This window comes from Pseudophryne corroboree, chromosome 1 (assembly GCF_028390025.1).
Source record: "Pseudophryne corroboree isolate aPseCor3 chromosome 1, aPseCor3.hap2, whole genome shotgun sequence".
In the NCBI taxonomy this organism is placed as follows: Eukaryota; Metazoa; Chordata; class Amphibia; order Anura; family Myobatrachidae; genus Pseudophryne; species Pseudophryne corroboree.
In genome coordinates, this window is record NC_086444.1 from 436,242,530 (window position 1) to 436,266,565 (window position 24,036).

Consider the following 24,036-nt stretch of genomic DNA (forward strand, 5'->3'; position numbering starts at 1 on the left):
AAAGAATTGACTTATCACTTTGCTAAGTTTGTCTATGCCAACATGCACTAGTGTGAAATAGTAAATCCACTAAGAAAAAATGCAAAAGTGTAAATATAAGCATATATAATGTACGGTGATAACAGAAAAAGTATTGCGGCGTGTAAGAACCTCTTTGACACTCTTCTATTAGGATTCCCAATGCAAAGACAGGCTTTTAAATCTTCAATAATTCATCCTGTCTATAATATTATTTATGCTTCGCTTCTGCTTGTATATAAGGACTTTTTTGCAAGGACCAGAATCTAGAAATGCCACTAGTTAATACTAGGAATTGCTAAACATTTATAGTAATAAAGTAATGTGAAAATAGAAATGAAAATCCCATCTAATAAATGAACATTTACAGCTATTACAGCCCTGAAAAAGTTACAGTACTATTTGCTGAAAACGTACAAATATATAAAAGCTGATTTAGCTGGTTAACGAAATGCACTAACTGATACGTTAGTCCAGGAATATTGCCTGACCTTGACACCAGTGTATCCAGCAGTGTCCAGAGTTACTTTCTAAACTGTTTTTCCTTTCAAATTATTGTTTGTAATTGCTATCATTCATGACTTCAACACATGTATAAATTGAAAAATGAAACTTTTAACTGTGTCATTTGTAAATGTATGCCAGGTGAATGTGCCTGCTAAAAGCAATGATGGCATCGGGAAACAATGCAAATGTCAGTGTTGTACAGGTTTGGAAAGTTTCACAGCTCTTTAAATAAACGGTATTTACGTCAATACACTACTAGTAAACGCATCACTATCATTTAGAAATATGAGCTCCAACCTATTCACTCCAAGTACATTAAACCTTATTATACTTGCAAGATAGGACTTGGATGTGGACTAAACAAACAAAAACTATTTGTGTACATGCTGAAATGCTGAAAAAAAATTGTTCACATGCCAACGTTTTTGCTCAGGCTAATGATGTGACAGATGCTTTATCATTCACAGGATAGGTCATGATTTTGTTTTATATTTTCAGCATCATTGACACAATAAGTAGCGAGGACTGATGCAAGAACATGAAATCACGTGCAGCGACAGGTAGTTGTGTATAGTAGCTAGAAATAGTGGGCCTGATTTTGATTTTGAAATAAAGCAAAAAAAAATAAAAAAATCACCTGGACAAAACCATGTTGCACTGTAAGTGGGCAGATGTAAAATGTGCAGAGAGATTTAGATTTGGGTGGGGTTTGTCAAAACTGAACTCTAAATTGCCTTACATTTGTGGTCTACATAGAAAAGCAGCCAGTATTTAACCTGCACAGGAAAAATATATTTAATGTATTTGCTTCCCTTGCATTGCAAGATGGTTGGTTCCAGATACAAAGGGCCTAATTCAGACCTGATCGCTGGGCATCGATTTTTGCTGTCCTGCGATCAGGTAGTCACTGCCTACAGGGAAAGGGTTTTTTGTGTGTGCTGGTGTGCGATCGCATGTGCCGAAGAACTGCAAAAACGGCAGTTTGTGCAGTCTCTGCACAGCCCAGGGCTTACTCACCTGCTGCGATGATCGGGGCCGGAGCTGACGTCATGAATCCTCCCACAAAACGCCTGGTCCCTCCTGCATTTTTCCGGACACTCCCTAGAAACGGTCAGTTGCCACCCATGTCCTCTTCCTGTCAACCTCCCGTCACTGACCGTCGCTCCCCGTCGCTGCGGACCATCGTGCCTATGCATTGCAGTGCATGCGCAGTTCAGACCTGATCGCCCACTGTGCTAAAACGCACAGCAACGATCAGGTCTGAATTACCCCCAAAGTTACTTGCTTTTCTTGCTTTACTTCCAAATCAGAATCAGGCTTTGTGTGCAGTAATAAGTAGTAATGTGTAAGTAGCATTTAGCAGCACATGGTAGGAAGCAGAAATGTGTAGTAACAAGAGTTGAATGTTGTATCAAGTAGTAAAATATAATATCAACTATAGTAATAGCATAAAGTAAGCAGTAGTAATGTGTAGTAGCAACTACTGTAGTAGTAGTAGTAGACAGTAGTGACGTGTATTAGCTCTTTGTTAGTATGCCCTAGCAAGTAGAGATGTCTAGATACAATTGGTATCATGCAGTAGCAAGTAGTAACATGCAGTAGCACGCAGTAACATGTAGTAGCATGCAGTAGCAACTAGTAACATGTAGTAGCAACTAGTAGCATGCAGTAGCAAGTAGTAACATGTAGTAGCATGCAGTAGCAAGTAGAAATGTGTAGAATCAACTAATAGCATGGAGTAGCAAGTAGAAGTGTGTAGTAACAAGAAGTAGCATGCAGTAGCAATTAGTAATGTGTAGTAGCAACAACTAGTAGTGTGCATAAATAAATAGAAGTGTGTAATAGCAAAAAGCAAAAAGTAATTAGCAGTAGAAAGTAGTATTATGATTTGTGAAGTAACAAACAGTAGTGTGCAGCTGCAGGGTCTGCAGGCTACCTGTGGTAGAGAGCACCTATTAATTATGTATATTTTCATGAAGTATTAGTATACTGTATACTCGGACAGCTGTTGTTCATCAACCAAATAAAATGAACTAAACAGGAGCGAAAAAACAAATATGACAATTTCTTATATAATATTTTAGAATATGTAAAGTCACTGTTATATTTGGCATAGTATGTGATACCATGCATTTACATGTCTGTAAAGTCTGCTGTGTGGGTGGCTGTTCCTTATCCAAGTAACAGTGAGAAAGTCAATCTGTCTGGAGTTGAAATTCATAAACATTTCTGAAATTTGGGTCCAGGCATTAATTATGTGTGAATCAGGGAAAACAAAGCATCTCATAGAAAGTAAATCATACAATGTCAGGCATACAAAAATGCACTAAAGGAATCTATTTGATGGGACCGATATATATTTTATCAGAAAATGAGGATGAGGGCCAATATAGAACAATCATCAGTGTCTGATTAAACATGAGGCTGATTAAGCTGCAGCTTAGGGTGCCAGGATGTAGGGAGGTGGGGTGGGGGGGTGGCATAATGCAGGTAGCAGCCAGAAAAAAAAGTTAAGAACTAACTAATTAATTGGTGGCTGTGGCCATAGAGCTAGTTAGTTATTAAGCAGTTCCATGATGGTGTTGAGGGAAGTTCTAAACATGACTACCAGATGGCTGTGCTAATGTAATCATGTCACTTTCTGCTAACCCTTTACTTTTTGCATATTGTGCTACAGCACGATCTGGGAACCCTTATGAGCCAATATCAAACATGTCAGCTGTATAACCTTTGTTACCTCTGCAAGCACAGTATGAATGGTGATTTCCTGAGCATGCCTACACACTGTGGGGGTCATTCAGACCTGATCGCACACTAGGTTTTTTCGCTGCACTGCAATCAGGTCATTACTGCGCATTCGTATGCACCGCAATGCGCAGGCGCGTCGCATAGGTACAAAGCAGATTGTTGCTGTGCGATGGATTGTACGAAGAATCCATTCGCACAGCCGATCGCAAGGAGATTGAAAGGAAGAGGGCGTTTGTGGGTGTCAACTAACCATTTTCTGGGAGTGTTTGGAAAAACAGAGGCATGTCCAAGAGTTTGCAGGGCGGGTGCCTGACATCAATTCCGAGCGTGGACAGGCTGAAGTGATCGCAGCGGCTGAGTAAGTTCTGAGCAACTCAGAAACTGCGGGGAAAAAAATTGGAGCGCTCGGCTGCACATGCCATCGCACACTTGCAAAGCTAAATTACGCTCTCCTATGGGCGGTGACTATCTGCTCGCAGCAGTGCAAAAAAACACTAGCGAACTATCAGGTCTGAATTAGGCCCTGTGTTCTGTGTTTAGCACAACACAAGGGGTATTAAGAGAGTGTATTATCCTAGGCATGTGAAACCCTTAGGGGGAGATGTACTAAGCAGTGAAAAGAGTGGAGAAGTGAGCCAGTGGAGAAGTTGCCCATGGCAACCAATCAGCTGCTTCATATAATTTTATTGTATGCAAATGATAAATGTTACGTCAATGCTGATTGGATGCCATGGGCAACTTCTCCACTGGCTCACTTCTCCACTCTTTTCACTGCTTAGTATCTCCCCACTTATTATCATCATTTATGGGCAGGGTATGATGGAAGCGACCAACATCTTGAACTCTTATCAGATTGGCATCTACTGGAATATTGTCTTAGATAAACTTGACTAGTGGCCAGACTTTGACACATGTACTGCAAAACTGTAACTGTTATGACCATCTACGAGTGTCCAGTCACAATGTGTAATTAATGCTGTCTGTGAAATCCAACAATGAAAACTACAATAATTGAAACTAAAAATAAAGCCAATTGTTTTAAAACATTTCAAATGTTAACAAATTTCTTGGAGCAGAAAAAACCCTCTAGTATAAAAAGATTAGCATTAATTAATGCAAACATAAGCACAGTTAACATTTTCATTGCCCTTCTTTCTTCACGGCAGATCTATATACCAACTACTGAACGCTAAATATTCTCTTCAGAACCTCAGCTAATTCACTGATGTGAGGCACAATGATTGCTGCAGCTTGAGGTAATGAATTTACAAGTTCTGTGTAAGAAATGGTCTTCACATACAATGGCCACTTCTCATGTGCAGTGCATGCAGTCTATGCTACTATTGGAGGCAAGCACTTATCTTGCATACAGGCCTAGTAAATTCTTAGATCAACCCTGTGCATAAAACTACTTTCCAATCTCAACAACTCATCACCTAACCTGCAACATTTACTCTACAGTATACACTACTGTATATTGAGCCCACCAGCTTCTGCACATTGTCTCCCATTCACTCCCCTCCATAGCTGCCTCATCTACCTGGAGTTCCCACTTACTGTTTTTCAATCCTGCTCTCAGGCCTTCCAGTCTCCCCCCACTCATACTGTTATTCACCTTAACCATATATCCCTTGCCACCTCCATGATATAGGCCGGTTAGGTTTAGGTGCCCCCGGGGAGGGCTAGGCTGCGGAGGAGGGAGGTTTCGGTTTAGGCTGTGGGAAGGGGTGGTTAGGTTTAGGTAGCTCTTGGGAGGTTTATGGTTAATCTTCGGTAGATGGAGGGTTAGGTTTAGGCTGTGGGAAGGGGTGGTTAGGTTTAGGTAGCCCTGGGGTGGGTTAGGGTTACGTTGCGGTGGAGGGAGGGTTAGGTTTAGACTGCGGGAAGGGGGGTTAGGTTTAGGCATCACCGGAATGGGTTAGGTTTAGGTTGCGGGAATGGAGGGTTAGGTGACTGTTTAGTGCTTTTCTGTGGACTAATCCATTTTGCTATTTTAATGTATTGGCTTACGTTATTTCCTTTTAGCCTGACATACTTCAGAAAGCAGTAAAAGTAATAATCATAATTAAAAAAAGTCCCACTATTCTGCTGAGTCACATTTACATGATTACAGAGACATTGTATTCTCATTAGTGGTACAACCACAGTTGTAAGGGACGAAGTGGCTACACTGCCAGAGGTAACCGATACAGATTTAAGGGCAGATGTATTAAGCCTTGGCAAGTGATAAAGTGGAGAGAGAAAAATCACCAAACAACCAGCTCCTGACATTTGTCAAGCACAGCCTGTAACATGGTAGTTAGGAGCTGATTGGGTGGTACTTAATCTACGCCCTCTTACCGCACTTACGGTACTGTTGTACTCACTGATTTTGGTTCACTGCCCCATAGGGCTGTGAGCAAAAATGTGCAAATCTGGTGCAAGATAACAGCAAATTAATTGAATTCTCCTTGTAATGTTAACATGCTTTTATATTCTTCCCTAGGATCTTCTGCAAAGATGGATAAAGGAAATGTTACGTCAGTGACAGAATTCATTCTTCTGGGTATACCACTCGCCTACCACTTCCAAATCTTGCTATTTGTGGTCCTTTCTTTATGCTATGTAATTACTATAGTAGGTAATGCAACAATTATTATAGTCAGCTTGACTCAGACTCAACTTCATACCCCTATGTACTTCTTTCTCAGCAATCTTGCACTGCTGGACATTAGTTTTATATCTGCAATTGTTCCCAAAGTACTTTTCAATTTAATTAGTGGGAGCAAAACCATATCTTTCCATGGGTGCCTTGCTCAGTCATATATCTACTTTCTCTTGGGTACCACAGAGTTCCTGCTCCTAGCTGTAATGTCATTTGATCGCTATGTGGCTATTTGCCATCCTTTGCGCTATGGGACCGTCATGAAACCAAAGCTATGCCTAAAATTGATTTTGTGTTCTTGGACTGGTGGTTTCCTTGACACAATTGTTCAAACCATCCTCACATTTCGATTGCCATTTTGTGGTCCAAATGTTATTAACCATTACTTTTGTGATGTAGCACCTTTGCTGAAGCTGGCATGTGGTGACACATATCTTATCGGGATGTTGGACTTTATACTGGCCTCTTCTTTAGTCTTGGGATCACTGTTCTTCTCCTTGGCCTCATATGGCTGCATTGTTGCTGCTATTGTGAAAATCTCCTCATCTGCTGGACGAAAGAAAACATTCTCCACCTGCGCATCTCACCTCACAGTGGTCTTTATAGTCTATGGCAGCTGCATCTTTATGTGCATCCGACCATCCAAGAACACCAAAGTGGATTCAACCAAGATTGTTGCGTTGCTTAATAGCATAATGACCCCATTCCTTAATCCTTTCATCTACAGCTTTAGGAACAAGACATTTAAGGAAGCTCTTAAGCGCACGATGAGAAATAGGAATAATTTCCGTAATCAAAAAGCTTAGAGGTATAACCATGAAGAGGAAGCAACTAACTTTAAGGAATGCCAGAATTTATAAATAATATGTTTGCTGTTACATCACTGATACTTATGTTGCTTGAAAGCAAATGTAATAAAAAAAAAGAAAGATTAATCAAATAGCCGTGCAACCTATAATATGGCTAAAACTATAATCTTAATTTCTTATATCTTTAGCTTGGAACCATAATGGGGTATGATGCAGAGTTGAACACAAGGTGGTCTTGCAGCTGGAACTACGCATTTTACGGAGCCAAGGCCAACCCGGGTCCTGATTCAAAGATGTGTGCAACACCGATTTTTAGCAATAGAGTGATTATTATTGATGGGCTTTGCATGCATCTAAGTCTCACTGCGCATGTGCCACAATAGTCTTTCGATGGGAGTCACAAAGATGATTTATGTGCAATAAGATTGACATTCAGTTTTGGGGCATTAACAGGGAGTGGTTGCAAAAATTGAGGAGTGTCACAATAATTTTTGGGCGTGTTTGAGGCTGTGACTGCGATCCCATATGCAGCTGCAGGCTTTGTTGTGTGCAGCTGCTAATGCGTTAGTATATAGCTCTGAATCAGGCCCTCAGTTGCATCTCCGCATGCAGCTGAAGGGGCAAAAATGGGTGTTAATGTTAATGGGGTATTCGCACATACAAGGGTATTCAATTTGGCCTGAAGCTGGTGGGTGATAAGTATTTCCGCCGGGGGCTATTTAATTGGCCCCGACAAGCCGGCGCTTGCCACTGCTTATCGGGGGTTTTGCTTCACCTGCCCGATAACAGCCCCGTTTTCGTCCGAAAATGAGGCTATTTCACCCGAAAACACACAGATTTCACTGAACCTGTGTGTTTATGGGTGTAAAAGGACTTGTTACTGGCCAAGCTAATTAAATAGCCCGACCGCAGCACCCAAAGAAACATCGGGGTTTTTTACTCTGGTTGTCTCTTCTGGCCAAATTGAATATCCCCCTTTGGCTAAATGCAGAGAGGGCATGTTAACTCAATGGCAGGTAATGCAGAGTTGTGCATAATTATACCTTTTATCAGCTGCATCTTATGCAACAAGGACAAAATAAAATTAATTATATTTGAGGCACGTGCCTAGGGTCAGCACTTGTTTGGGGGCAGCACTTGGATGCTTGTGTTGGTACTGTCAGCCTGAATTGTAGCAGTAACTGCAATATATTTCCACTGTACTGTACCATATGATATCTTGATGGACTATAAGTCGGACATGCACATACTGCCCCTGTCGCTGTCCTACTTAGTAAATATGTATCTATAATTAAAAATAAAAAAAATCATAGTTTGTTGCTTTTTTATTATTCTACCAGCTGTTCTACCCATTTTTTGCATGGGAGTTCCTGATTTTCATGGTTGAAAATATAAATGAGTGTTAAAAATAAATCTATGGTTCTTGGCATCACCCGAGGAGCACCTGTAGCAGATACGGTAAAAAGGGACAGGACCATTTTTGTCGTTTTTGAAATTCTGCACACTGGAGGTGCAATCCAAATTTTGATCTGATTTTCCGTTTGGATGTTATCATTCACTCAATGCAAGCCCCGCATCGGTAATGATGTCATTATGTCAACCCTCTTTTCATCCCCTTAGGGGAGGTTTATTAAAATTCTAATTATGTAGTTTTCCTATTTCCCACCTGAAGAATACCTATGTTTAATTTCTGCTTCCTAACATATTCCTGTATTCCTGTATCAACATGCTCCTGGATTGCAGATTTTTTGACAGCAAGGACACAGGTGGTATGGAGCTGACAATAATTGTGACAGATGGGGGCTACAGAGGGTGGTGAGGACCGCTGAAAAGATCGTTGGAGCTGTTCGCCCCTCTGTTCAGAACCTCTACCTGTCCAGAGTCAAGATGCGTGCAGGGAAAATTGTGGCAGACAAGCTGCAGCCTGGTCACGTTCTGTTTGAAACACTTCCACCAGGCAGGCGTTATAGGTCCATTCTCGCCAAGTTGACCAGAACCAAAAAAAAAAGCTTCTTTCCACTAGCTGTCCACTTACTAAATTATGCCTAACAAGTCTGGTGCAATGAACTGCTATGTAACTGTAAACAGTGTTTTATACTAATGTATGTTATGTGTGTATGTGTGTTTTTGTTATGCCTTTTCCTTTTGTGTTATTTGATAAAGCATTGTAAACTGCAAACAATTCCTAGTATACGTGAGTATACATGGCCAATAAAGTCGATTCTGATTCTGATATCGGGAAGTAAGAGAATTAGTTATGAGTCAGTCAGTCAGTCAGTGAGGGCTGCTGTTCTACCTGTTCTTCACATGGGAGTTTCTGATTTTCTCAGTTGTAAATATAAATTAGTGTAAAAATTTGGTAAATCTATAGAGATGTAAATTTGAGACTTCTTAATCTAAGTAAATATTAATCTATGGTTCTTGGCATTACTCGAGGAGCAAATTCCTTTTTTGGAGCACTCTTTTGAAATGATAAGTGGTATATTATATAGAGAATTAATGAATGATATTAAAACTTAACTTTTATTTCTTACCAATCTAAAATAAAAAAGAGAGTTTTCAAACACATTTCATATCAGAAACTGAGGTAATCATGTAATGAGGCTCTCATGTAAATTATAGCCAAGGAGTGGATTATAATTAGATGCCAATATAAGAAGTGCATCTACGTTTTTTCTTTATCAATCAAATTAGGCAATTCATGTATATTCACATAGTGAGTGCGTTTGAATTAGGACAACCAGTCCTAGAGACATATATGTTATATGCCGAGATCCTATTATTTATGATTCAATACTAGCATTAACGCAACTGTTTATTTATGTATTTATTTTTGGATTTGACATTACGGGAGACAAGGATAATTATTCAACACACGTGATACTTACCTCAGTTTCTGATATGAAATGTGTTTGAAAACTCTCCTTTTTATTTTAGATTGGTAAGAAATAAAAGTTAAGTTTTAATATCATTCATTAATTCTCTATATAATATACCACTTATCATTTCAAAAGAGTGCTCCAAAAAAGGAATTTTCTTTGAGGCTGGTCCTCACAATATTTTTGGAACATGAGTTTTTTCATAATTCCAGGAGCACCTCCAGCCTGTCTATGACTCAGATAAGATTATCTCTAATAATAAGAGTAGCTGGTTCTCAATATAAAAACGTTTAATAGATATTCAATATCCAGTGCAGGATAACCATTTTAGCTTTTCATTACTCGAGGAGCACCTGTAGCAGATATGGTAAAATGTGACAGGACTATTTTTGTAGTTTATTAAATTCTACACACTGGAGGTGCAATCCAAATTTTGATCTTATTGTCCGTTTGGGCGTTATTGTTATGCAATGCAAGCCACGCATAGGTAATGACATAATTATGTCAACCCCCTTTTCATTAGGGGAGGCAGTGGCAGAACTACCGCAGGTGCAAGCAGTGCCTTGCACTGGGGCCCGCCACTGTCAAGGGGCCCAAAGCAGCGCGGCATGTAATGAGTCAAACTGACTCATTACATGCCGCTGTGTGCTGCGGGCCACTACTGGCCGCAGCACACAGCCGTCCACCGAGGAGAGGAGCGCAGCAGCTATGGGGGAAAGGAAGGAGGAGGGTGGTAGAGGAGGGAGCCGCAGCAGTGCTGTGTAAATAGTGAAGGCGCTGCTGCTGCTGTCCCACTCCTTCACCATTGGCTGTCCTCCGTCATTCTGAATGCTGAGAAGCGCATGTGAAGGAGAGGGACAGCAGCAGCGGCGCCTCTACCAATTACACTGCGCTGCTGCTCCCTCCTCCCCCTCCCTCCTCCTCCTCCTTCTTCCCTGCCTGGGATATCTGACAGAAGAAGCTGCACTGAGGAGCCTGACTACCAGCGGAGACAGTAAGTATAATTCTTTCTTTCTTTCTTTCTTTCTTTCTTTCTTTCTTTCTTTCTTTCTTTCTTTCTTTCTTTCTATTCTGTCTGCCGTAATGTGTAAAATGGGGACGCCGTCTTCCGTAATGTGTAAAAAAGGGACGCCGTCTGCCGTAATGTGTAAAATAGGGGAAGCTGTCTGCCATAATGTGTAAAAAGAGGGGCACTGTCTGCCGTAATGTGTAAAAAGGGGACGCTGTCTGCCGTAATGTGTAAAAAGGGGACGCTGTCTGCCATAATGTGTAAAAAGGGGCGCTATCTTCTGTAATGTGTAAAAAGGGGGCGCTGTCTTCCGTATTGTGTAAAATGGGGGACGCTGTCTGCCGTAATGTGTAAAAAAGGGGATGCTGTCTACCGTAATGTGTAAAAAGGGGACGCTATCTGCCGTAATGTGTAAAAAGGGACGCCATCTGCCGTAATGTGTAAAAAGGGGGTTGCTGTCTGCCGTTATGTGTAAAAAGGGGGACGCTGTCTGCCGTAATGTGTAAAAAAGGGGCGCTGTCTGCTGTAATGTGTAAAAAAGGGGCGCTGTCTGCCGTAATGTGTAAAAAAGGGGACGCTGTCTGCCGTAATGTGTAAAAAGGGGGCGCTGTCTCCCGTAATGTGTAAAAAGGGGACGCTGTCTGCCATAATGTGTAAAAAGGGGACGCTGTCTGCCGTAATGTGTAAAAAGGGGGGTGCTATCTGCCGTTATGTGTAAAAAGGGGGCGCTGTCTTCCGTAATGTGTAAAATGGGGGATGCTGTCTGCTGTAATGTGTAAAAAAGGGGATGCTGTCTGCTGTAATATGTAAAAAGGGGGACACTGTCTGCCATAATGTGTAAAAAGGGGACGCTGTCTGCCGTAATGTGTAAAAAGGGGAATCTGTCCACCATAAGGTGTAAAAAGGGCTCTACCTAGTGTAGTGGTGCTACTGTGCGGCGTCATTTGAATAATGGAGACTACTGTGCACCGTTATATGAATTTGTATTATTTTGTGGCTACACCCCTTGCCCACGAAGCCACGCCCCTATATTTTTTGCGCGCGCCTGCGGCGCACACTACCCCTGCGGCGCGCACTGCCCCTGTTTTACATGGAGGGGATCTCCTATGCCATTTCTTGCACACAGCGCTAAAATTAGTTATGGCACTGTTGCTAGGTATCCATTTCCCTGGCCCTGAGCAGGTGTCCCCGTCCCCCCAGATCCTCTCCAGGGGAGAGGGGGTGGACTTGGATGGGATGAGGGGGGGGGGAACATTTTGTCGTACCTGGGCCCACCGCTCGCTAGTTCCGCCACTGAGGGGAGGTTTATTTAAATTCTAATTATGTAGTTTTTCCTATTTCCCACCTGAAGAATACCTATGTTAAATTTCAGCATTCTATCATACAGTATCATGAAATAAGAGAATTAGTGATGAGTCAGTCAGTGAGTCAGTGAGGGTTTTTGCATTTATATATATAGATTAAATTGACAATCATCAAATGAGAGCTTATAACCAATTAATGAAAATAAAAACATTAGGCAAAGGGGGCGGCTGCTAATGTTGTGCCTAGGGGAGCCCTCACCCCTAAATCCACCCCGGCTTATATGGAACCATTTCTAAAACACAAAACATGAGAAAGCAATGGAAAGATCAGTGTCTTTTCATCAACAAATACGTACTGTAGATCTTACTGATTGCTGTGGAACTCCTTTCCAATTGGATATAAGTAATATTTATGACACACTTCTCAGACATAGCAGTACATGTCCACTTTAACAATGTTCCTTTCACAATCTTCCTGAAATGCTTTTTCAGAAATAGGCAAGTATTTATTAGTATGACTGAAGGGACAATGGGGGTAATTACAAGTTGATCGCAGCAGGAATTTTGTTAGCAGTTGGTCAAAACCATGTGCACTGCAGGGGAGGCAGATATAACATGTGCAGATAGAGTTAGATTTGGATGTGGTGTGTTCAATGGGGGTCATTCCGAGTTGTTTGCTCGCAAGCTGCTTTTAGCAGTTTTGCACACGCTAAGCCGCCGCCTACTGGGAGTGAATCTTAGCTTATCAAAATTGCGAACGAAAGATTAGCAGAATTGCGAATAGACACTTCTTAGCAGTTTCTGAGTAGCTTCAGACTTACTCGGCATCTGCGATCAGTTCAGTGCTTTTCGTTCCTGGTTTGACGTCACAAACACACCCAGCGTTCGCCCAGACACTCCTCCGTTTCTCCAGCCACTCCCGCGTTTTTCCCAGAAACGGTAGCGTTTTTTCACACACACCCATAAAACGGCCAGTTTCCGCCCAGAAACACCCACTTCCTGTCAATCACACTCCGATCACCAGAACGAAGAAAAAACCTCGTAATGCCGTGAGTAAAATACCTAACTGCATAGCAAATTTACTTGGCGCAGTCGCACTGCAGACATTGCGCATGCGCATTAGCGACTAATCGCTCCGTTGCGAGAAAAAAATAACGAGCGAACAACTCGAAATGACCCCCAATCTGCAATCTAATTTGCAGTGTAAAAATAAAGCAGCCAGTATTTACCCTGCACAGAAACAAAATAACCCACCCAAATCTAACTCTCTCTGCACATGTTATATCTGCCCCCCCTGCAGTGCACATGGTTTTGCCCAACTGCTAACAAAATTTCCTGCTGTCCTGCTGCGATCAACTTGGAATTACCCCCAATGTACAAGTACAGTTCATTATCACTCTGTTACTTTTTCCAATGCTATTTTTTTTTTTTTACATTTTATATGTTTATTGTGTATTTGCTCTAATGTTGCTTCCAATGTATAGTGGAAAATAAAATTCAGATACAATTTTCTTAAAAATTAATTTAACAAATTCATAAAATTATGGTGCAGAGCACAATTTTTCTTGAACTGTTATGTTAGCAATGCAGTTAGTTTCCTGGCAGTTGGAATGTTTGTAGTCATGTGATTGAAAACAGAATCCCGGCAACACTTGGAATCCTATCGACAGAACACAGACTGTCAACATCCAGTAAGCAAGTATCGGGGTCTCTGTAAGGGTTAGGGTCCGGTGGTGGTTAGGGCTAGGCACTAGAGAGGTTATCCATAGCCGCCACCCTCTGAGTCTTAGCCCTCGCCAACACTCCCAAAGTTTTAACCCTAACCACCACCCCTTGAATCTTAGCCATAGCTCCCACTCCAGGTGTGTTAGGGTTGAGATAAGGGATAGGGGAGGGATAAAATAATTACTCCATCCCCTGTTAGCATTCTAATTCTTGGGATGCCGGTGTCAGTCATGTGACCGCTGGCATCTCAACCGTCGGTAAAGTGTATCATACCCTAACGATATACACACCTCTTTAAGATGGCAAGTCAAAAGCAATTATTGTATATATTGTATGTAGCGTCTTTTTCTGACATAAATGGCACAAACAGAAACTCTTATATTGATGTGTCCTCATTGAACTATTCTTCTGGACATTTGCTAGACATCATATGATCAGGTATCACAACTCGTGATAAGGTGTCACAAGCTACAATACATTACTATACCCTTACGATATACACACCTCTTTAAGATGGCAAGTCAAAAGCAATTATTGTATATATTGTATGTAGCGTCTTTTTCTGACATAAATGGCACAAACAGAAACTCTTATATTGATGTGTCCTCATTGAACTATTCTTCTGGACATTTGCTAGACATCATATGATCAGGTATCACAACTCGTGATAAGGTGTCACAAGCTACAATACATTACTATAGTAGTCAGAGCTGGACCTAACCAATATGATGCCCTAGGCAAGATTTTGGCTGGTGTCCCCTAGCCCCCCCTAGCACCACCGCTGGTTCTGCCTCTGACCTTTCACCTCTTTCCCAGCACCACCACCCCTCATCCATAGTAGTCCTTATTTTGGTGTTTGTACCCCCTATATTTTAAATAGGAACAGTTCGCACATTTGGCGCACAGCCCGAAAAGGGGTGTGTTTTTGCTGGCAAGGGGCAAGGCCACACAATAGTGCCCCCAATTCCAATTACGCCACACAGTACTGCAACTTTATTCACGTTTGATCATGCGATAGTGTCCATAATTCATATTACATCCCACAGTAGTATCACTTTACCTTATAAACATTACTCCTCACAGTAGAGCCCCTTATTCATATTACATCACACTGAATTGCTCCTTAGTTACATTACACCACACCCTATTGCTCTTTATTCACATTAGACGACACAGTAGTGCCCTTTCTATATGCAATGCCACATAGTAGAGCACCTTATACACATAATGCCACACAGTAATGCCCCTTACACATATGAGACACATTATTAATGTCCTTATTAACATAATGCGCCTTACACATTATGACAACCTTTATTAATGCCCTTTTACACATAATGTCCCTTACACATATGCCGCACATTATTAATGCCCTTATACCCATAATGACACACATAGTGCCCACCAACACATTTGCTGCACATTATTAGTGCCTCTATACACATAATGACACACATACAGTAGTACCCTGTTACACATATGCCGCACATTATTAATGCCCTTATACACATAATGACACACATAGTGCCCCTTACACATATGTTGCACATTATTAATACATTTTTACATGACACACATAATGCTCCTTACACATATTCTGAACACTACTGCACAACCAACCTACTCACATGCACACAGCACTCACACTGCCACTAACACTGTGACCTCTGCCTCTGCTTGGATACAGATGTGTCCTCATAAATCTTGCCTCAATGCTAACATCGGGCACATTTTTTTTATAGAAAATGCATCTTATTTGCATTGCTATGTGGCTAGGATGCACAAGCAGCTTCTGCTGATTAAAATGATATGCAGCATGCCTTTATACTGTGTAAGACTGTGGCTGTATCTGCATATGAAATGCTAAGAATATAGGCATGCCGCATATCATTTTAATCAGCAGAAGCTGCTGATGCCCCTAGGCATATCAAATGCCCTAGGCAATTGCCTAGTTTGCCTATGCCTATGGGCGGCTCTGATAGTAGTTAGTTACACCTTATCAAGAAATGTTGCACTTCATCAGAAGATGTTTTTTTTTATTAGCATGCCACTCAAAGCTGTTCTGCCTACATTAAGTAATATTCAGCCAACAGTATAGTTAAACTAGGATACATCTGTATGTGTGTCATGCTGCTTACATGAAACCCCACCTCTTGGCTCACATGCACCTACTGTACATCTCACGTGCATTTGTTTGTGCATATTGTCTATTAAAGCGGTCCCAGTCAACATGTTGACATTCAGAATATCAGCAATCAAAATGTTGACACCAGAATGTCAGCCTGTTCTGTTTGTCAACATTGTGGATGTCAACACATTGAGAATCTCAAAACATAACATGTCGACATCCACACTGTTGAAATTGACATAATGTCAGCATGTACAAAATGTTAACAATGTGAAAACATGCAATTAGGATTAAGGGGTCTATTTACTAAGCCTTGGATGGAGATATAATCGCTGGAGATAAAGTACCAGCCAATCGGCTCCTAACTGCTATGCCGCAGGCTGTGTTTGAAAAATTACAGGAGCCGATTGGCTGGTACTTTATCTCTAGCGACTTTATCTCCATCCAAATCTTAGTAAATAGACCCCTCAGTCATGGCTAAGATGCAATTTGGGTTAGGGTGGAATTTCAAGATATAATAGTAGCAACAACATCATGCCAGTATCAATATTGTGAATGTCCACATGTCATCTGTCGATATTTTGAACATATAGACATGCTGACTTCTGAAAATGTAGACATTATGGTAGCACCATATTGAATGTCAACATTTTGCTTGTCAACATACCCCTAATAAACAAAGCTGTTATATCTGCATTTACATGAGGTCATCCCTAAAAGTTGGATACCTAAGAAAAAGTAAGATGTGCAATGGGACTCTTCAAATAACATCAGGATTAAATTCACCCAGAATTCAGAAATTCGTATGTAGTGTTTTGTTGGATGTGGCAGGATGTTAGACAGTTTTGAAAATATATTAAAAAAGACAGCCTAAGCCTATACTATAAAAAGTCATCACAATCTTGATAAAATTACTATAGTTGTGTTCAGTTCACCTGTCACGTTTAAATTATATTTAAAGGTAATTAGCATATACATGCCAGCAATGTAAATGTTTGTGATTAACCCAAAATAAAGATCAGCTGTTCCTGATAGATTTCTCTGCAGTTTTCTTGGTTGCTCTCTAATGGAATAGCCATGTTCAACATTGAGCTTTCAAAATATCTATATGATCTCATTACTGTAAGTGTGTCCTTTAAAGTAACATGGATTAGTAAACCCAGCGATAGTCTCTGATAAAAAAGAGAATTGTTGATAATATAAGACCCCTCACGGTCTCAGTAAAAAATGGTAGCGTACCATACTCAGAGCAGTAATAGGTATATAATGCATATAAAAGATGCATATAAAGGTATATTTTACATTTCTGGTTGTTATGTGGCATACCCAATCTCACAACGGAGCAGAATCAGATGTGTATATATAAAGGTATCTTTTATCTGTGTGGAGACCGAAAATGGGCATACCCCAACTCACAATGTGGAGGAAGTAGTATTTTTTTTAATGTGAATGTTTCAGTGTTTATATAAGGTTTAGCGGCTCTTGGCACCTGAAGTATGTTATTCTCTTGTTTATTGTTATTTTTTCACCATTCTAGTTTCTCACCTACCCAGGCAGCAGACTATTAAACTGTAAAATATGTTTCCCTTAAGGGATAACATATTATCCATGTCTGAAGCTGCATTTAAACAAAAGATCAGATTGATATATACGATGGCAGCCTACAGAATAATTGTTCTGATTAAAGATACAAAAATTTTTTGGGAGCCTGCAACCATGGAAAGATAACATGCCTATAAAATTATCCTGAAAGGGTTAAAAATCAATAAATGTTTGCATTTTTTGACTCAGCTAGTGAAGAGTTAAAAATAGAATGGAACCTCATTATAGATAATTGTTATTTCTCCTTGGTGGATTTAATCATCAAGGAAAGACAAGGGGAACTCAGGGGAGTCGAAATGGAGATTTAGGAGTTGAAAGTTCTCACAACCCAATTCTCAGATTTAAATGATTATAGAAAGCTGGAGAGTAGGATCACAAACAACATTAAAAAATAGAACCCTCATCACATGTAAAGTAAAAAAAATTGAACCATGTAACTGGATCCTCTCAACCTATCACCCCTCTGCCCTATCTGCAGATATTTCATCTAATCATAATGAACCCATTAGAACTAATAAATCAAAAAATGAATATCCTCAAAAAAACATTTAACAGGCTAAGATTCAATTTAAGAACAGGAAATAGAAAAGAACCACTCCCTAACCAGAATCTGAACTACAGACCCAGATATGACAGCTACCTTTCTGAAGCACACCTAAACAGACTTGAACCTCTGTTTTCAGATGTTGAACAAAGTTAATTCATGAACCATATTAAAGAAAACATAAATGATTCAGAATTTGCAGTTACCCTTGATTTTGTTACTCATTTGTCATGCAGGATGAGGCCCAGAGCTATCATTGGACCAGTGCTCATGCTACAATTCTCCCAAGTATGGTGTATCAGAAGCAGAGGCAGCTCTAGAGGTATGGTTGCAGCGCAGTCCAAAATTCAAATAAGGGAGCCACATCAACTGTCAGTGAATTGTGGTCAGCGATGGTTGGCAGGATTTGGAGTAGCAGTTGGTGTAGCTCCCCTATTTGAATTTTGGACTGTTTTGTAGACCCAATACAATGGAAAAAACAAAAAATGAGTATCTTAGTTATGTTGTTATTTCAGACTGTTTGGAACACAACACAGTGGCAGTCTACTGCTTCCAGAGGAAACTCAAACTTTTTGAAGACAAAATTTGAGAAACCACCCAAAAAGATTTTATATTTCTACTTTTTTTTTAAACCCAGGGATGACTCAAAGAGGCAGGGGTTGGTTATGCTTCTGTGTGTATGGGGGAAAACCCAATTTGTTTTTTTTTTTTTTTACATTTTTCTATACTTGTACACAAAGATCTGTGCTTCTAAAAACACGCTGCCCTCAGGCAGCACTAGGCTTTGGGCACAAACACGACTGAACATGCACACTATTAAAGACGATTGCATACATCATTGGAAAACACGATTCTTAGTAATTTTGAGTGTTTGATCTTGAAAAACTGTCACATATCCCTGCAATGAAAATTGTGTATAATCTCAGGCCAAACATGATTCTTAGTAAATGTACCCTTATGCCTTAATACTAGAGATGAGCGGGTTCGGTTCCTCGGAATCCGAACCCGCCCGAACTTCATGTTTTTTTACACGGGTCCGAGCGACTCGGATCTTCCCGCCTTGCTCGGTTAACCCGAGCGCGCCCGAACGTCATCATCCCGCTGTCGGATTCTCGCGAGGCTCGGATTCTATCGCGAGACTCGGATTCTATATAAGGAGCCGTGCGTCGCCGCCATTTTCACACGTGCATTGAGATTCATAGGGAGAGGACGTGGCTGGCGTCCTCTCCGTTTATAGAGAAGAGAAGAAGAGAGTGAGACTAGAGTAGAGAGAGACACAGTAGTAATTTTGGGGAGCATTAGGAGGAGTACTACTACTTGCTGAAGTGATAGATAGATAGTGTGACTGTATAATGTATATCTGACTTGTGGGGGAGACACTGACAGTGGGGAGCAGTTAGAGTCTGAGAGCAGGACTCAGGAGTACATATAACGTACAGTGCACACTTTTGCTGCCAGAGTGCCACACTGCCATTGTGACCACACTGACCACCAGTATAATATATATTGTGATTGTCTGCTTAGGAGTACTACTTGCAAGTTGCTGATAGTGTGACCAGTGACCTGACCACCAGTTTAATAATCACCACCAGTTTAATATATATATATATATATATATATATATAATTGTATATAATATATATATAATATTGTATACCACCTACCCGTTTTTTTCTTTTCTTTCTTCTTCTTTATACATACTACTATAGTAGCTTACTGTAGCAGTCTGCGGTGCTGCTGAGCTGACAGTGTCCAGCAGGTCCGTCATCAGTCATTACATAATAAATATATATACCTGTCCGGCTGCAGTACTAGTGATATTATATATATATATATATTAATTTCATCTCATTATCATCCAGTCTATATTAGCAGCAGACACAGTACGGTAGTCCACGGCTGTAGCTACCTCTGTGTCGGCAGTCGCTGGTCCATCCATAATTGTATACCACCTACCCGTGTTTTTTTTTTTCTTTCTTCTTGATACATACTACTATAGTAGCTTACTGTAGCAGTCTGCGGTGCTGCTGAGCTGACAGTGTCCAGCAGGTCCGTCATCAGTCATTACATAATAAATATATATACCTGTCCGGCTGCAGTACTAGTGATATTATATATATATATATTAATTTCATCTCATTATCATCCAGTCTATATTAGCAGCAGACACAGTACGGTAGTCCACGGCTGTAGCTACCTCTGTGTCGGCAGTCGCTGGTCCATCCATAATTGTATACCACCTACCCGTGTTTTTTTTCTTTCTTTCTTCTTGATACATACTACTATAGTAGCTTACTGTAGCAGTCTGCGGTGCTGCTGAGCTGACAGTGTCCAGCAGGTCCGTCATCAGTCATTACATAATAAATATATATACCTGTCCGGCTGCAGTACTAGTGATATTATATATATATATATATATATATATATTAATTTCATCTCATTATCATCCAGTCTATATTAGCAGCAGACACAGTACGGTAGTCCATGGCTGTAGCTACCTCTGTGTCGGCAGTCGCTGGTCCATCCATAATTGTATACCACCTACCCGTGTTTTTTTTTTTTCTTTCTTCTTGATACATACTACTATAGTAGCTTACTGTAGCAGTCTGCGGTGCTGCTGAGCTGACAGTGTCCAGCAGGTCCGTCATCAGTCATTACATAATAAATATATTTTATACCTGTCCGGCTGCAGTACTAGTGATATTATATATATATATATATATATATATATTAATTTCATCTCATTATCATCCAGTCTATATTAGCAGCAGACACAGTACGGTAGTCCACGGCTGTAGCTACCTCTGTGTCGGCAGTCGCTGGTCCATCCATAATTGTTTACCACCTACCCGTGTTTTTTCTTTTTTTTTTTTCTTCTTGATACATACTACTATAGTAGCTTACTGTAGCAGTCTGCGGTGCTGCTGAGCTGACAGTGTCCAGCAGGTCCGTCATCAGTCATTACATAATAAATATATATACCTGTCCGGCTGCAGTACTAGTGATATTATATATATATATATATATTAATTTCATCTCATTATCATCCAGTCTATATTAGCAGCAGACACAGTACGGTAGTCCACGGCTGTAGCTACCTCTGTGTCGGCAGTCGCTGGTCCATCCATAATTGTATACCACCTACCCGTGTTTTTTTTTTTTCTTTCTTCTTGATACATACTACTATAGTAGCTTACTGTAGCAGTCTGCGGTGCTGCTGAGCTGACAGTGTCCAGCAGGTCCGTCATCAGTCATTACATAATAAATATATATACCTGTCCGGCTGCAGTACTAGTGATATTATATATATATATATATTAATTTCATCTCATTATCATCCAGTCTATATTAGCAGCAGACACAGTACGGTAGTCCACGGCTGTAGCTACCTCTGTGTCGGCAGTCGCTGGTCCATCCATAAGTATACTAGTATCCTTCCATCTCCATTGTTTACCTGAGGTGCCTTTTAGTTGTGCCTATTAAAATATGGAGAACAAAAATGTTGAGGTTCCAAAATTAGGGAAAGATCAAGATCCACTTCCACCTCGTGCTGAAGCTGCTGCCACTAGTCATGGCCGAGACGATGAAATGCCAGCAACGTCGTCTGCCAAGGCCGATGCCCAATGTCATAGTACAGAGCATGTAAAATCCAAAACACCAAATATCAGTAAAAAAAGGACTCCAAAATCTAAAATAAAATTGTCGGAGGAGAAGCGTAAACTTGCCAATATGCCATTTACCACACGGAGTGGCAAGGAACGGCTGAGGCCCTGGCCTATGTTCATGGCTAGTGGTTCAGCTTCACATGAGGATGGAAGCACTCAGCCTCTCGCTAGAAAAATGAAAAGACTCAAGCTGGCAAAAGCACCGCAAAGAACTGTGCGTTCTTCGAAATCCCAAATCCACAAGGAGAGTCCAATTGTGTCGTTTGCGATGCCTGACCTTCCCAACACTGGACGTGAAGAGCATGCGCCTTCCACCATTTGCACGCCCCCTGCAAGTGCTGGAAGGAGCACCCGCAGTCCAGTTCCTGATAGTCAGATTGAAGATGTCAGTGTTGAAGTACACCAGGATGAGGAGGATATGGGTGTTGCTGGCGTTGGGGAGGAAATTGACCAGGAGGATTCTGATGGTGAGGTGGTTTGTTTAAGTCAGGCACCCGGGGAGACACCTGTTGTCCGTGGGAGGAATAGGGCCGTTGACATGCCTGGTGAAAATACCAAAAAAAATCAGCTCTTCGGTGTGGAAGTATTTCACCAGAAATGCGGACAACATTTGTCAAGCCGTGTGTTGCCTTTGTCAAGCTGTAATAAGTAGGGGTAAGGACGTTAACCACCTCGGAACATCCTCCCTTATACGTCACCTGCAGCGCATTCATAATAAGTCAGTGACAAGTTCAAAAACTTTGTGCGACAGCGGAAGCAGTCCACTGACCAGTAAATCCCTTCCTCTTGTAACCAAGCTCACGCAAACCACCCCACCAACTCCCTAAGTGTCAATTTCCTCCTTCCCCAGGAATGCCAATAGTCCTGCAGGCCATGTCACTGGCAATTCTGATGAGTCCTCTCCTGCCTGGGATTCCTCCGATGCATCCTTGCGTGTAACGCCTACTGCTGCTGGCGCTGCTGTTGTTGCTGCTGGGAGTCGATGGTCATCCCAGAGGGGAAGTCGTAAGCCCACTTTTACTACTTCCACCAAGCAATTGACTGTCCAACAGTCCTTTGCGAGGAAGATGAAATATCACAGCAGTCATCCTGTTGCAAAGCGGATAACTGAGGCCTTGACAACTATGTTGGTGTTAGACGTGCGTCCGGTATCCGCCGTTAGTTCACAGGGAACTAGACAATTTGTTGAGGTAGTGTGCCCCCGTTACCAAATACCATCTAGGTTCCACTTCTCTAGGCAGGCGATACCGAGAATGTACACGGACGTCAGAAAAAGACTCACCAGTGTCCTAAAAAATGCAGTTGTACCCAATGTCCACTTAACCACGGACATGTGGACAAGTGGAGCAGGGCAGGGTCAGGACTATATGACTGTGATAGCCCACTGGGTAGATGTATGGACGCCCGCCGCAAGAACAGCAGCGGTGGCACCAGTAGCAGCATCTCGCAAACGCCAACTCTTTCCTAGGCAGGCTACGCTTTGTATCACCGGTTTCCAGAATACGCACACAGCTGAAAACCTCTTACGGCAACTGAGGAAGATCATCGCGGAATGGCTTACCCCAATTGGACTCTCCTGTGGATTTGTGGCATCGGACAACGCCAGCAATATTGTGTGTGCATTAAATATGGGCAAATTCCAGCACGTCCCATGTTTTGCACATACCTTGAATTTGGTGGTGCAGAATTTAAAAAAAAACGACAGGGGCGTGCAAGAGATGCTGTCGGTGGCCAGAAGAATTGCGGGACACTTTCGGAGGACAGGCACCACGTACAGAAGACTGGAGCACCACCAAAAACGCCTAAACCTGCCCTGCCATCATCTGAAGCAAGAAGTGGTAACGAGGTGGAATTCAACCCTATATATGCTTCAGAGGTTGGAGGAGCAGCAAAAGGCCATTCAAGCCTATACAATTGAGCACGATATAGGAGGTGGAATGTACCAGTCTCAAGCGCAGTGGAGAATGATTTCAACGTTGTGCAAGGTTCTGCAACCTTTTGAACTTGCCACACGTGAAGTCAGTTCAGACACTGCCAGCCTGAGTCAGGTCATTCCCCTCATCAGGCTTTTGCAGAAGAAGCTGGAGGCATTGAAGGAGGAGCTAAAAGGGAGCGATTCCGCTAGGCATGTGGGACTTGTGGATGGAGCCCTTAATTCGCTTAACAAGGATTCACGGGTGGTCAATCTGTTGAAATCAGAGCACTACATTTTGGCCACCGTGCTCGATCCTAGATTTAAAACCTACCTTGGATCTCTCTTTCCGGCAGACACAAGTCTGCTGGGGTTCAAAGACCTGCTGGTGACAAAATTGTCAAGTCAAGCGGAACGCGACCTGTCAACATCTCCTCCTTCACATTCTCCCGCAACTGGGGGTGCGAGGAAAAGGCTCCGAATTCCGAGCCCACCCGCTGGCGGTGATGCAGGGCAGTCTGGAGCGACTGCTGATGCTGACT

General features: G+C 41.6%; 1 protein-coding gene across 1 annotated transcript; it reads left to right on the forward strand.

Annotated features, from left to right (window-relative positions):
• Positions 1 to 5,766: 5,766 nt before the first annotated feature.
• On the forward strand, positions 5,767 to 6,723 carry LOC134969840 (olfactory receptor 6E1-like). Its single transcript, XM_063946065.1, has one exon. The coding sequence runs from the start codon at positions 5,773 to 5,775 to the stop codon at positions 6,721 to 6,723; it is 951 nt and encodes a 316-aa protein (XP_063802135.1). The 5' UTR covers positions 5,767 to 5,772.
• The last annotated feature ends 17,313 nt before the right edge of the window (positions 6,724 to 24,036 follow it).